The following is a 13,469-nucleotide window of genomic DNA, read 5'->3' as shown; positions in this document are numbered from 1 at the left end:
TTCAAATTTCTAACAATTCAAATTGTTAAACTTGATAAGAAGAAAAGGTTAAAGTTTTAGAGGACCGTAAAAACCGTAGAGGACCGTAGCGTCTGTCTTGTAGCAAGCGGCTGAATTTATGAAATGCGGCTCCCGCCAGCTATGTCCAAGATGGCAGCCCCATCGCGGGATAGGGACTTTAGGCTAACAACCTACTGCTCCCGATTTGAAATTGTTACGGAATCCGAAAGAAATGACCGACCTGGAACTTTGGCGACGACTTTTAGCATGAAAACACGGACACGAATTGGAACTTGGAATGTTTTAACCCTTGCCCAACAAGGCAAACTGGAACAACTTGCTAGAGAGGCTAGCCGCCTCAAGCTTGAAATTCTGGGACTGAGCGAAGTCCGTTGGCCTAATACTGGAGAACACAAGACACAATCCGGGCAAGTCCTGCTTTACTCTGGCATACGAGGAGAACATGCTACTCGGGAACGAGGAGTTGGTTTCCTGTTAAGCCCGCAGGCCTACGCGGCCCTCATTAGATGGGAACCGATAAACGAAAGAATAATCGTAGCCAGATTTAGAACACGGGTTAGAAACCTTACAATGGTCCAGTGTTATGCGCCAACTGACGTTGCCGACTTGCAGGAGAAAGAGCAGTTTTACAGTCAACTGAACAGCGTGGTTGAGAGAATTCCGAAGGGTGACATTCAAATCCATTTGGGCGACTTCAACGCAAAGATTGGCTCCGACAATCAGGACCTTGAGCGCATCATGGGGCGCCATGGCCTAGGACAGATGAGCGAAAACGGAGAGCTGTTTGTAGAATTTTGTGGCAACAACAACATGGTGATCGGTGGATCGCTCTTCCCCCATCGACCAGCACATAAGGTCACTTGGGTATCCCGAGATGGCCGAACAGAAAATCAAATTGACCACATCTGCATCAGCCGAAAATGGAGAAGGAGCCTTCTTGATGTCCGCAACAAGCGAAGCGCAGACATTGCATCTGACCATCACCTCGTCCTTGGCGAGATACGACTGAGAGTTGCACGTGTCCAACGGCGCGAGGAGAAAGTCGGGTGTCGTTACGACGTCCGCCGGTTGGAGAATCCAGAGGTGAAAAGGGCATACGTTGAACAGCTAGAATCCCGAGCCTCGGAGCTGCCGACAGACGGAACAGTCGAAGAACAGTGGTGTGGAATCAAGAATGCCTTTATCACGACGAGCCATGGTACTCTCGGTAAAGTTTGTGGAAGAAGGAGTGAATGGATGTCGGATGAAACTTGGAGGATGGTCGATGATCGGAGAAAGGCGAAAGTCGGAATTGAGCAGGCATGTACCGGGTCAGCCAAAGCAGCCGCCCGCTTACGATATGCGGAGCTGGAAAAGGCAGTTAAACGAGCTTGTAGACGAGACAAGAGAGCCTGGACAAACTCCCTAGCCGAAGAGGGAGAAAGAGCCGCCGCCAATGGAGATATCCGATTACTTTATGACATTTCTCGCCGCCTCAGTGGTGCAAGGACTAATGCAAGAATGCCGCTAAAAGACCGAGCAGGTCAGTTATTGACCGATCGAACAGATCAGCTCAAACGATGGACTGAGCACTTCGAACAACTCTTCCGAGTCACGAATAGCGATGGCCAACAGAATCTGCAGCTCGAAGCGCCAACAGTAAGTCGCATAAATGGCGTCAACTCGGAAGCGCCTTCGCTGGCTGAAATAGAAGCGGCAATCAAAAACATGAAATCCAACAAAGCACCTGGGATCGATTGCATCCCTGCTGAAATGCTGAAAGCCGACCCTGCCCTATCAGCACAAATGTTGCACCGTCTTTTCGCTGACATCTGGGATACTGCAACATTCCCGGCCGACTGGATGCAGGGTATCCTCGTAAAGGTCCCGAAGAAAGGAGACCTGACAGAGTGCGGTAACTGGCGAGGCATAACGTTGATCTGTACAACCCTCAAAGTACTCTGCAAAGTGATTCTGAACAGGATCCAGGAGAAAATAGACGCCACACTCCGACGGCAACAAGCTGGATTCCGATCTCGACGATCATGTGTGGACCACATCACAACGCTCCGAATCATACTGGAACAAATCAACGAATTCCAGGACTCTCTTCTGCTGGTGTTCGTTGATTTCGAAAAAGCATTTGACCGACTTAACCATGAAAACATCTGGGCGGCTCTAAGGCGACGAGGGGTCCCAGAGAAACTAGTCCATCTCATCGAAGCACAGTATGAGGCATTTTCGTGCAAGGTCTTGCACGACGGTGTCTTGTCCGAACCAATCCCGGTAACTGCTGGAGTGAGACAAGGATGTATTCTATCACCGCTACTTTTTCTAATCGTAATGGATGAGATTCTGATTGGATCGATTGACTGTGCACCGAACCGAGGATTGCCGTGGAATCCTTCAACAATGAAGCAACTGAACGACCTTGACCTGGCTGACGATATTGTTTTGCTCGCCCAAACACAACCAGATATGCAGAGCAAACTCGACGACCTCACCGAAAGTTCCAAGGCAGCAGGTCTCAAAGTCAATGTCGGAAAGACCAAGTCGATGGAGATCAACACAGGAGATCCCTCCTGTTTCCTGGTAGCTGGGCAACAAGTTGAGAAAGTGGAGTGCTTCCAGTATCTTGGTAGCCAGATTACGCCTGATGGTGGTACCAGAAAAGACATCGAAACACGGATCAGAAAGGCCCGATTTGCGTTTGCGAGTCTCCGAAACATCTGGCGGTCACGCCAGATCTCTCTACGAACAAAAATCCGAATCTTCAACTCAAACGTCAAATCCGTATTGCTGTACGGGTGCGAAACTTGGTGCACATATGCGGTAACGACGCGAAAACTGCAAGTATTTGTAAACCGCTGCCAGCGGAATATCATCCGCGCTTGGTGGCCTGGCAACTGGATCTCGAATGAGGAACTACATCGCCGGTGTCATCAAAAGGCGCTAGAAATCGAGATTCGGGAACGTAAGTGGAGATGGATTGGGCACACGCTGCGAAGAGATGAAAACGAGATTTGCAGAGAGGCGCTAGATTGGAATCCAGAAGGTCATCGAAGAAGAGGCAGACCCAGAAATTCGTGGCGGCGAAGTCTAGCCGCTGAAATCCGAACTGTCGACGAGAATCTTGACTGGGACCAGGTGAAGACGCTGGCTCCGGATCGTCAACAGTGGAGGTCTTTTACCACGGCCCTATGCACCGGAGGATCGGCGCGGGATCATTAAGTAAGTAAGTAAGTAAAAACTGAAATAATCTTAGCTTCACCAAAAACAACCCAACCACAACCATTCGAGTTAGTTCCCGGGAAAAAAAAAATCCGAATAGGACAAGCTCCGTTATTTTAGCACCAAGTTGAACGAAAAACAATCGCCATGGTTATCATAATATTTCTTCTACATTATATTTCACGAAAAAGCTCGTCTCTTCTAGTGCAACGGCTATCCTACCAATCGCGTCAAAAGAAAACCCCGGCAAAATAAACGACTGGCTGCTTCTGACGGCAGATGACGGGAAATGTAATTTCAAATTTTTCCCGACCCTCCCAGCTCTTTTTCTGCGTGGGCGGCGGCGAGCCACGGAAAACCTCTGCAGCAAAATTTAATGTTTCAATGTAGAGGAAAAAAAAGATGGCCCCTGTTGTACCTTGTTGCTTGCTCTCGGAAATCTTTACCCCGGGGAGGAAATGACTTTTGTGATTAAATTTATTCGGGGTCCTGTCAGATACGGATTGTCGGGTGCCGTCGTTATTTTGTTCCTTTTATTCGTCCCGCCCAAGACATTCCCTACTGATAAGGTTCTGATTATTCATGTTGTTTTGTTTGGGTTTTGGCTGAACTCCTTCCGGATAATTTATGCCTTTTTTTCTAGATCGTGATGCTCGACACGGACAAAACGATTTCATTTTACGATGGTAATTTATTCGGAATTACCTCTTGAGGCTACTTGAGAGATGATTAATTTAGATTTTCAGGAATCCCCCGCTCATCCCAGTCGGATGTTTTTAAAATGATTTGTTTTTCTTTTTGGTCGGATCTGTGTGTAGCTTTGTAACGGATCAGTTCAATAATCCTTCACATTTGAAGGTCTCGTCATAGTCAACACAAAGGGAAATAGCTTTACGATTGAATGGAAAACACATTCGCTCACGTCTTCGAGTAGAACCGATCAATTTACAACGCCATGGTAAATTTATCTTCAAACATTTTAACAGCACAGACGAAGATACGAATCGGCTTGACGTCTTTCACTTACCGGACATAAAGTGTAACAGTATTGCCGTGATCGGGTACAGCGTCGGGCTGTAGGTGATGTCGGGACAGGCGTACCCGAGCACCGAAACAACCCGATCGGCCACAGCTCGGCCCTTTCGCGTCAAATGGTATGGCAGGCAGTGGGTCGAGTCGACGAAGGGTGGCAGCATGATCGGCTTTTCCGGCAGCTCGGTGGTACCGAACACCTGCGGAAGGGGGGAGAGGAATAGAAAAAGCGTTAGTCATCTGGATTCTGAAAAATGTGCATAACAAAATAGATAAGTTTCATCAATACTGATCATTCTCAAAAATCCCATAAAAAGCAAAGCCAGACAAAGCACAACCTAGAGCGGAAAGTTTTTTTTTTGCTTGTGTCACTGTATTGAGAGAAGGTAACTTTCCTGAATTTTCAAGATTTGCCTGATTCTGTCGAAGACGAATCCGAAGTAACCAAAAGTCATAAAGCGATGTAGGGTGCATGTTCCTAATTTGGCATGTGTGGCTAATGTTAACATACCGTTCGATTTTGACTGTTCTTGTCGTTATTTTTTACTTATCACAATTATAAAAAAGAGATAATGTAACGGATCATGTGAACTTTCATTTTACAAACAAGTTAGTTTTCTAACTAACAGGATTTTCGTAAAACCCGGATTGTTTCAAAGTAGGGTAACGGACTTATTTTGGACCGGGTACATATTTTTGACTACCTTGCAGCCTTTTTCCAATATTTCTCTCATAAATCATGTCAATCATAAAAATGTTGAACAAATATTAGCTGGTAAGGGATAGAAAATTGGAAATAAAGTATTGACAGACAGTTGGGCCGAATCAAGCACATTTCAGGAGGACGTGCCATTATTGGAGTGAACTTTCAAAAATATTTCTGCATAGCTGCGATGTATTTAACAACTACAAACATGTTCACAACTATGATAAAACACTTGAAAACTAGTTTGCAAGCTCGAAGAACCAAAAATCACGTTTAATAGCAATTTGACTCATGTCGAAAATAGGACCTACTTAGTTCCTTAGGGACTTATTTTGGACCACCCAACCAGGCTTCTTCGATTCTCTTGATTTTTGCTCACTTTTTCTCATTTGCTTGTCAAACGCCTAAGAGAAACATGCTTTCTCACACTTAAACCGATCAAGAAGCCCACGTTTTGTTGCAGAGCATTTCAAAAAAGCAGTCACCCAATTTCATTCTCGAAGGGAGAAATGTTCATCAGCTTCTCAGTTACTGGCTGAGAAATCAACGACCGAACAGAGATGGACGCTTCGGTTGTGGTTTATTTCAGCACTTGCTGGGGCCAATGTTCCATAATTTCAAATAGAAAGAGGACGGTTCAATCGCACATTAAAGCTGTCCACGTGATTTGGTGAAACGGCCAAATTTCATATGCGATTTGCATTTCTTTTTCTCTTAGGAGCGATGAGAATAATAAAACTATGCCCTTGCCTTCACTGAGCAATTCATTTCACTGATCACACGTAGCGCTGATGAGGTGTTTTCAGAGTCACAAACCAACAGTGCTCTGACAGTAGAAGAGTGATCATTCGTTAGAGAAAAAAATCCTCTTGCCTCTCTCAGCAGTAGATGATAAAATGCTCATTTAAAATCTCCTCACAATTATTAGGAGCGAGAAAGTTCACTGTCTCCTTTTGGGCAAGATGAGCAAAATGAAGCCTGCACCCAACATAACCTGGGTATTTAACTTGCTGTTAAATGTTCATGAACGTAATAAGATGTTGTATGACGATATGAAAATAATTATGCACTCTATTTCAATCGCTTATTATTAATTAAATTTGGAAGTTTGACATTATTTTATTTAATCAACTAACTAAAGCCCAAATCTGCGTTTAGACGGAGTTCACTTCAATCTACATAAAACCAAGCCAATCATTTTTTAATAACTTTTTGTGCACTATGCTTTAAATTACGTTAATTTTACAATCCACATTAGTGGCAACTGTTTGATAAGCAGTTTCAGAAACTACAGCTTAAAGGAACTGAAAATTTGAAATGAAATGAAAAAAAAACGGCGTTGTGTAAAAATTATAAGCGAAAAAGTACCTAAAATTAAGTTCTCCAGCCACTGTGTTGGATAGATTTTGAAAAAAAAAAACAGTTGAAAGATTTACTTCAACGATTTTTTCGTTGAACAAAAGTTGTTTTAAAGATAAAACTAAACTTTTGTAAATTTTTCAGCGAAAAAAATCTGGCGTGAAGATGGTTAAAAATATCGCATTATTATAGCATATTTTTATGTTTTTTGAATCTTTGTATTCTACAGGACTGAAGCTAAACCAAATCCACTTAGGTTTTGGAAGTCAAAATGTATCAATTGATGTCACGGAGTTGGTGATGTCAGACTTCTTAACATATCATTGGGTCGCCTGAATGAGATTTGCTTTCTAAAAATTGATCCTAAAGATAAGCCGATTAGCCAGTGCGCTGTCGCAATTTTCAAAACATTTGAAACGCACTATATATCGGAGGAGTTTTTCTTATCGAAAATTACTGTTTAAAGCATGAAAATTTGTAGAAAAAAAACAGATGATTGTAGTGAGAAATATTCAACAATTAAGTGTACTTAAATAAAGAAAATTTGTTCAGGAATGCATTAATGTGAACAAAAAAAACTTCACTTCAAAAATAAGAAAGAAAAGATTCGCATAATTGCGCATCAATCGCTGTCGTCAGTTTAGAAAAATTTAGAAAAAAAACTTATTTAGTTTCAGGGTGGTCCAAAATGCCGACCAGAGTAATGATCGATGAAACGAGTTTTAGGCTTAAATCTTGTAACATAGCAACAAATAACGATATGATTCGATAGAAAAAGCTATGATTTTCACAATGTACGGATATAGCAGTCAAAAATTGTAACATGTACTTTTTAATTTCAGAAAATAGCATAGCTACTTCCCCAAGCGGTCCAAAATAGGTCCGTTACCCTATATGTACAAGCTATAAAACCACGGTTTCTTAAGTGATTTCAGGTTCAATTAAACTCTTATACAACTGTTTGTAGCACAAACAGACCTCTTTGAAACAGATTCTAAAGAATAACTTTACATTAAAAGCTTTTCATGAAATTCACTTATAAAACATATTTTCTTCATAGTTGAAATAATAATAATTTTTAAAACGAATGAATTTCATTCAAATCAAAAATGATGAGATGATCATTATATTAAGATGTCGATTGTATTCCATTTACCAGAAAACTTGTGCCCAGAATTGTTTTTTCCCAAAATGACAAAAAATCAAGCCCCACAATGAACCAATTTGCAAAAAAAAAAAATCGAAAATGCACCATTACCCAGAATTTTTCCCCCAGAATAATCCATTTCCCAGATTTTGTTCCCCAGAATAAACTTCCTAAATAACACTTCCCAGAATGGCACAAATCCCAGACTTTTTCCTCTAGTACAGGGGTGAGCAACCTTTTGAAGAAACGAACCTATTTGAATTTCAAATCTTTTCGGCGGGCCGCGCTCAAAGTAATAGTTATTAATAGTCATTTTTAAAACGACAATTTTTTGACGACAAATAATTGAAAATGAAATAATAATACGAATTCACGATTTTAAAGGAAAAGAAAATTTTGCACCCTTTTTTAATACAAGGTGCATAATATCAGCCGAAATTCAATAGTTACAACACCATAATAATTTTTAAATAAATTAAATTTTTAATCGATTTGAACTTTTTCACGAATATTTATTCTAACTAATAGAAACATAATTTGCTTTTTTTATACAAAAATGATTTGAACCGTTTTCTAGGAAAGTACTGTTGCTACAATTCGTCATCACTTCATTTTGATTGATTGAGAAGAATAAATTTATATGAAATCTCCGTGTTCTCAGCATTGGACGTTGAAACACTTTTTAAATTCAAAGACTAAAATTCCTTTTTTTGGTGCACATTTTTCTAAAGTTTTTTTCTCAATTCAATGTTTTTCCTTGAAAACCTGATTTTTCTCTACAAACGGTTAAAAACTGCTTTCTTATTTGATGTTCCGTATAAGATCATTGAATTTATCCAAGTAACATTTAAAATTTTATTGCAGGCTAGACAAATTTTTGATTCTATAAGAGAATTTAGGAGTCTAAGAAAACTATCGGTGTTACTTGGGTAGTATACTGTAGCAATAGACTGAGTCGATTTGGAGTCATTATTGAATTTCTCAAACCCTGGGGTCTAAAAAGCTTCGTTATGGTTTAAAATGCATGAGTAAATTTGAATTTTTAGGTTTGTATGTGAAAAAATGAATATTTTGTACTGAAAAATCAACATAATTTTTGTTTGCTCTGTGGAACCGAGTCTGATAGTGATTTGTGTGCCAATTTTAATATTTTCTGATGGAAATTTTACGTTGAACAACTTGCTTTTTGGCATTGATAAATAATAAAATCAATTTACATCACTGCTGAGTGCTTAGCGAGGTATTGCATGACTACTTTTTATGCAATATTGCAGAAAGGTTGTCAAAATAACAGAAAAATTCATAATTTCATAGTTTTTTAAGCAATCTTTGTCAAAATGGTCAGTTGACATTTTTGATTCTATAGTTTTTTTTTTACAAATTTCATGGATTTTCTTAATTTAATTTAGATACCACTGGGAAAGCTTTCTAAACCTGGTTTATAAAAATCTTATGACTTTGTTAATGTTTATTGCTTATATTCAAGTAAAATTAATAAATTTATCGAAGTTTTGCATGATTTCCCTATGACATTCCTGAAAATATCATCACCGATAATCGTAACAAACTTTTTGAGTTGAATCACAGAATGACACACTTTATCGAGAGAAATCGAAAATCGTTCACCGAGTTTTTTTTTAATAAATTTCCTCATTTCCGTTAATATTCAAGAACACAAATTATTTATGAAAATGATCTTCCTTTTTTATCAGAACTAGCGTTTTCCAAATTTGATGGAATAATAAAATTCTCAAAAAAAAACTGAGTATGTTCTTAATACAACTTTATTTTTGCTTCAAAAGAAAAAAAAATTATCTCACGGGCTTAGAAATACCTGTGATCATCTGTAGCCTTCCGATTTTTTGTTTGCTCTTACGATCCGCTTTCATGGATTGGAAAAAAAAAACTCAAACATGACGTTTTGCCAATCAATAAAAATAAAATGCTTTTAATAGAACACAATAAAAACTAAACATTGTGTAAAAAGTAATCAATCTGAATGATTGTAGGGCAAAGGCAACTACGAACAAGTAAAGTAATACTTGATCAAATAACTGACATATTTTTTTTTTAAATTTGTTTGGACCAGTATTTTAAGATTATTAACAATCTATCGTAAAAAAATCTTGAAATAAATAAAATTTAAGAAACCCTTCGTGGGCCGCACAAACATGTCTCTAGAGTCGCGGTTTGCTCATCCCTGCTCTAGTATATTTTTTCATTTGTTTCTGCTGTTTAATCTAGCTTTTTTAAAAATTCATATGATTCGAAATCAAATATTTTTGAATGATGTTTTCAAATCAAACGTTTGTTTGAATGTTTCCAGCTAAATTTTCTAAAAATCCAATATTGTATTTCATTTAAGGTTTGGACACTTTAAGTGATTTTATGCTAACCAATGTGTATCTCCCCGAATACGTTTGCCCACAATGAAAAACCTCCATAATTTGAATCTCCAGAAAGTACACTATCCCAGAATAGTTTTCCCCAGACGGACCATTCCTTAGAAAAATTTTCGCGAGAATGAATCATTTAACAGAATTTTTTTTACCAGAATGAACCAGAACCAGAAAATTTTATATATTCATCTTAATTGGAATATTCACAAAAATGGTTTAGTTTAAAAAAAAATTTCAAAGTATTACCAAAATTCAACCAATGAGGATGAAAAGGGCCGAGGTGGCACAAAGCCGCCGAAACTCCGGGAGTTATGATCCGTCTGGGGAAAAAAATTCAGGGAAAGTGATTTTTCTGGCGATTGAAATTCTGTGGACTTTTCATTTTGGGCAAACGCGTATGTGAAGTGAAGTGTACAAAGTTTCAGTTGAAAATAAAAAGTGCATCGTGTATTAGAAATAAGGCCCTTGGAGCCTACGTGAAAATGTATATGGACTTTTGGCACTATGAAAATTGTGAAACCTACGTGACTTTCAGGTAGCAAACAGAGCTCACGCAGGAAGCAGAATTCATTTAATTTCCATAAGATTTTATGTGATATTTGTTTCTTTTTTCCTAAATTTCACTTACGTTATTTCACATACACTTGTTTGAAAATAACGCGAAATCTGCTTCCTGGGTGAGCTCTATTTGCTACCTGAAATTCACGTAGGTTTCCCTTGATTTTCATGGTTTCAAAAGCTACGTACATTTTCAAGTAGCGTTCATTTGAAAAGTTCTTTCAGTGTAGGAGTTTTCTGGATTTACATACACTGGGCCAAAAATTGCACCTAAAAATAATACTTGAAGATTCTATTTCAGTAAATATTCACGAATTTTTTTTTCTTCTAAGCGCCTAATGTACATTTCATTCGATCTTTTCTTAAGTATTAAGTGACCGTCACTGGAAATTGTCTTGAATTTTATCTATGTTGCAAAAAAAAAAAATATTATGGTTTAGAAGCCTAACTTAGCTGAGTCCTGTTCGATCTGTTAAGTAATAAAAATGGTAATTTATGGCACTTCATGAGCTCATCAAATATGTCAACTGAAACGGTTACAACATTTTGTAAGGTATGGGATGAGTCACTACAATAGAGACCATTAAAAGTTACAACTTTCTGAGCATCTTAATGTAGCGAAGATAGGTGGTGATAAAATAAACAAATAGTATCTACCTACCTAAACAGATTTTATTTATTATGCAGATTATTCATTTAAAAAATAGGTTCCGGGTATGCTTTTGGCGATGAGAGTATGTAATCGTTATTTTTCATGGAGACTTTTAAATTCTCGACCGAAGCATAAAAAATTTATTCATTTATTTAAAAAAAAGCAAACCACTCATCTTTTACCTCAACAAATGGGATAACTCTTTAACGGATTATTTGTATTGAATGAGTAGGTACATATTGGAATTACTGACGCAGTAGATAATATTTTTTTAAATCGAATGGAACAATTGCATAGGTTTGAATTGAAACCATTATTTTGAGTCTTATAAAAGTTATTACTCATCAATTTAAAAAAATGCCATACAAAGGATTATGAAACTGTTACCGTTTATTTGACATATTCAGCATCGATCTCCTTGATTTCGATTAAATATTGGATCCCCTTCGAAAGGGGTCGTCTGTAACTTAAATGTTCTTAACGATTAGTACTCAAAATGAGCTCTCGTACTCAATATCAGCTCCCTGGCCCACATTGTGGCTGAGTCTTTAAAAGAATATAAGATGTGCAACTATTGGACAACATATTTAAGGCGCTTACTTTTAACGATATTTAAAATATTTGAGTCACTTTACAATCCCACACAGAAAACCAAAAAATATATCTAAAACGAGACCACCATAACTGTAGTATAGTATAGTACCCCATTATGCAACCACCATAACTATAGCAAATATTCTGAATTCCTTCCGTAGGGCTAGGTGTTTTGATTTTTATCTAAACTTTTATTCTGAATTCTCAAGAATTTTAAAACTGCATTTCGAAACTTAATCCTAAGTTGATGCTTATTAGTTCTGAAGCGTATGACGAATTTGTTTAACGCTAATAATGCTAACAAACAAATTATCGTATTACAAAGAACCGGAACAAGCTCTTCAAATAAATAAACTGCCCGGCATCATAACAGATGATTCAATGCTGATGAAACATTTTATTTTCGTTGATAAATGGCAGGTGGTAGGATTTTTTTGCCAAACTTACCTGATTCACCATGTCCCAGTAGAAGCCGTCCAGCATGGTTTTGCCCACGTGATGCTGACTGCACAGGGCCGGCCATAGCTGGGACCGAATGGGGGAGTTGGTGGGCCACGAATTTTCCCTTAGCACTAGTTTGGCTTCGCGTTTCTTGCCCTGCTGAATCAGGGATTGCACATCTTGAAATGTTTTGAGGTTAGGTTTTTTTCCTGCAAGGTCGGAGAGAGAAAAAGGGGAAAAATATTAGTATAGGTTGCAGAAATATCTGTAGAAATTCAGAATCCGAATAAAAAAAATCAAGAAAAACAAGAAACATGAGTTTGAACTCATTTAACAAACATCCAGAAAAGCTTCTTCAACATATTCATGAGGGTGTTTTGATCCCGGGTCGAGTTGGAAACACTTTATTCTCGATCCGGAGGGGAAATTTAATCTAGGCACCTAGCGCGCTCCTTCCAGTCCCATATCACATCGGTAGAAACGGTGTCAGGAACATAAATTAACGCCCCCGCAAATCCACGTCTTTCGTTTGTTATTTGTTCGATCGGAATAAATAAATATAATCGAGCGGAACGAATGACGCTAGAGACGCCAGAAAAGGTTGAATTAGGGCTGGGAAGGAAGGTTTAGGTGAGGAGCTTTTGTGCGACATTTTCTTTCGTCGTATTAACATCCAAATGTCACGTTTATTACACAAACCTAAAGGAAAACTGGCAATCGGTTACACTATTTACCCAATCAACAGACAGGGTCTCGGATTGAATTCCTAACAGTGTTGTCAAAATATGAAAATTTCTGTCAATCGATGAAAAGATATGATTTCATTAATCTTTACTGCCGTCTCTGTTTAAAGCATCGAAGGGCGGCCATACTGTTTTAAACAAGCTATTAACTAAGGCTATGATCATTTAGAATCGGGGCAGTTACAAACGTGTGTATTTTGAAAACTATTTATTTAATCGAAAAAAGTTCTATGAAGGAAATGAAGGTATTAATATGATATTTATTCGATATAAAAATATAAAAAAAATTACTTGAACTTTATTAACCGACCTCTATTTTTAATGTGAAATCGGGCGCTGAATCTGAAAATAAAATTCAAAAAATTTATTTGAACAGTTTTCGAGTTATGTGATGGATCGTTGATTGCAAAAATACTCTTGCTTTATCGAAAAATCTCTTACTTTTCTTTGCAAACTTTTTTCAGTCATGTATTGATCTATTATTTTTACCACAGAAGAAGAACCTTTGCAACCTCTGCAAAATCATGATATTTTACACAAACTCACTTGGAAAAATCAACTAGAGTCTGGTTGGAACCTTTTCATGATCTCTCAAATTCGGTTTTAA

General features: G+C 38.1%; 1 protein-coding gene across 6 annotated transcripts in view; it reads right to left on the bottom strand.

The window, feature by feature from the left end:
* LOC129759672 (GTPase-activating protein skywalker-like) overlaps positions 1–13,469 on the bottom strand; it is a 150,365-nt gene that overhangs the window by 47,857 nt on the left and 89,039 nt on the right. For all 6 annotated transcript variants that reach the window (XR_008740212.1, XM_055757183.1, XM_055757184.1 and 3 more), the window contains 2 exons: positions 12,126–12,328; positions 4,259–4,463 (listed from right to left, as the gene is read on the bottom strand). Coding sequence is in view for 5 of the 6 variants with exons in the window: in XM_055757183.1 (XP_055613158.1) it covers positions 4,259–4,463; positions 12,126–12,328 (408 nt within the window). In the remaining variant the exon portion in view is untranslated. The remainder of the gene's footprint in view (positions 1–4,258; positions 4,464–12,125; positions 12,329–13,469) is intronic.

The sequence above is a fragment of the Uranotaenia lowii genome, unplaced genomic scaffold (assembly GCF_029784155.1).
Source record: "Uranotaenia lowii strain MFRU-FL unplaced genomic scaffold, ASM2978415v1 HiC_scaffold_24, whole genome shotgun sequence".
NCBI lineage: Eukaryota > Metazoa > Arthropoda > Insecta > Diptera > Culicidae > Uranotaenia > Uranotaenia lowii.
The sequence above is the reverse complement of the archived record's forward strand: the minus strand, read 5'-3'. Positions and strand labels throughout refer to the sequence as shown.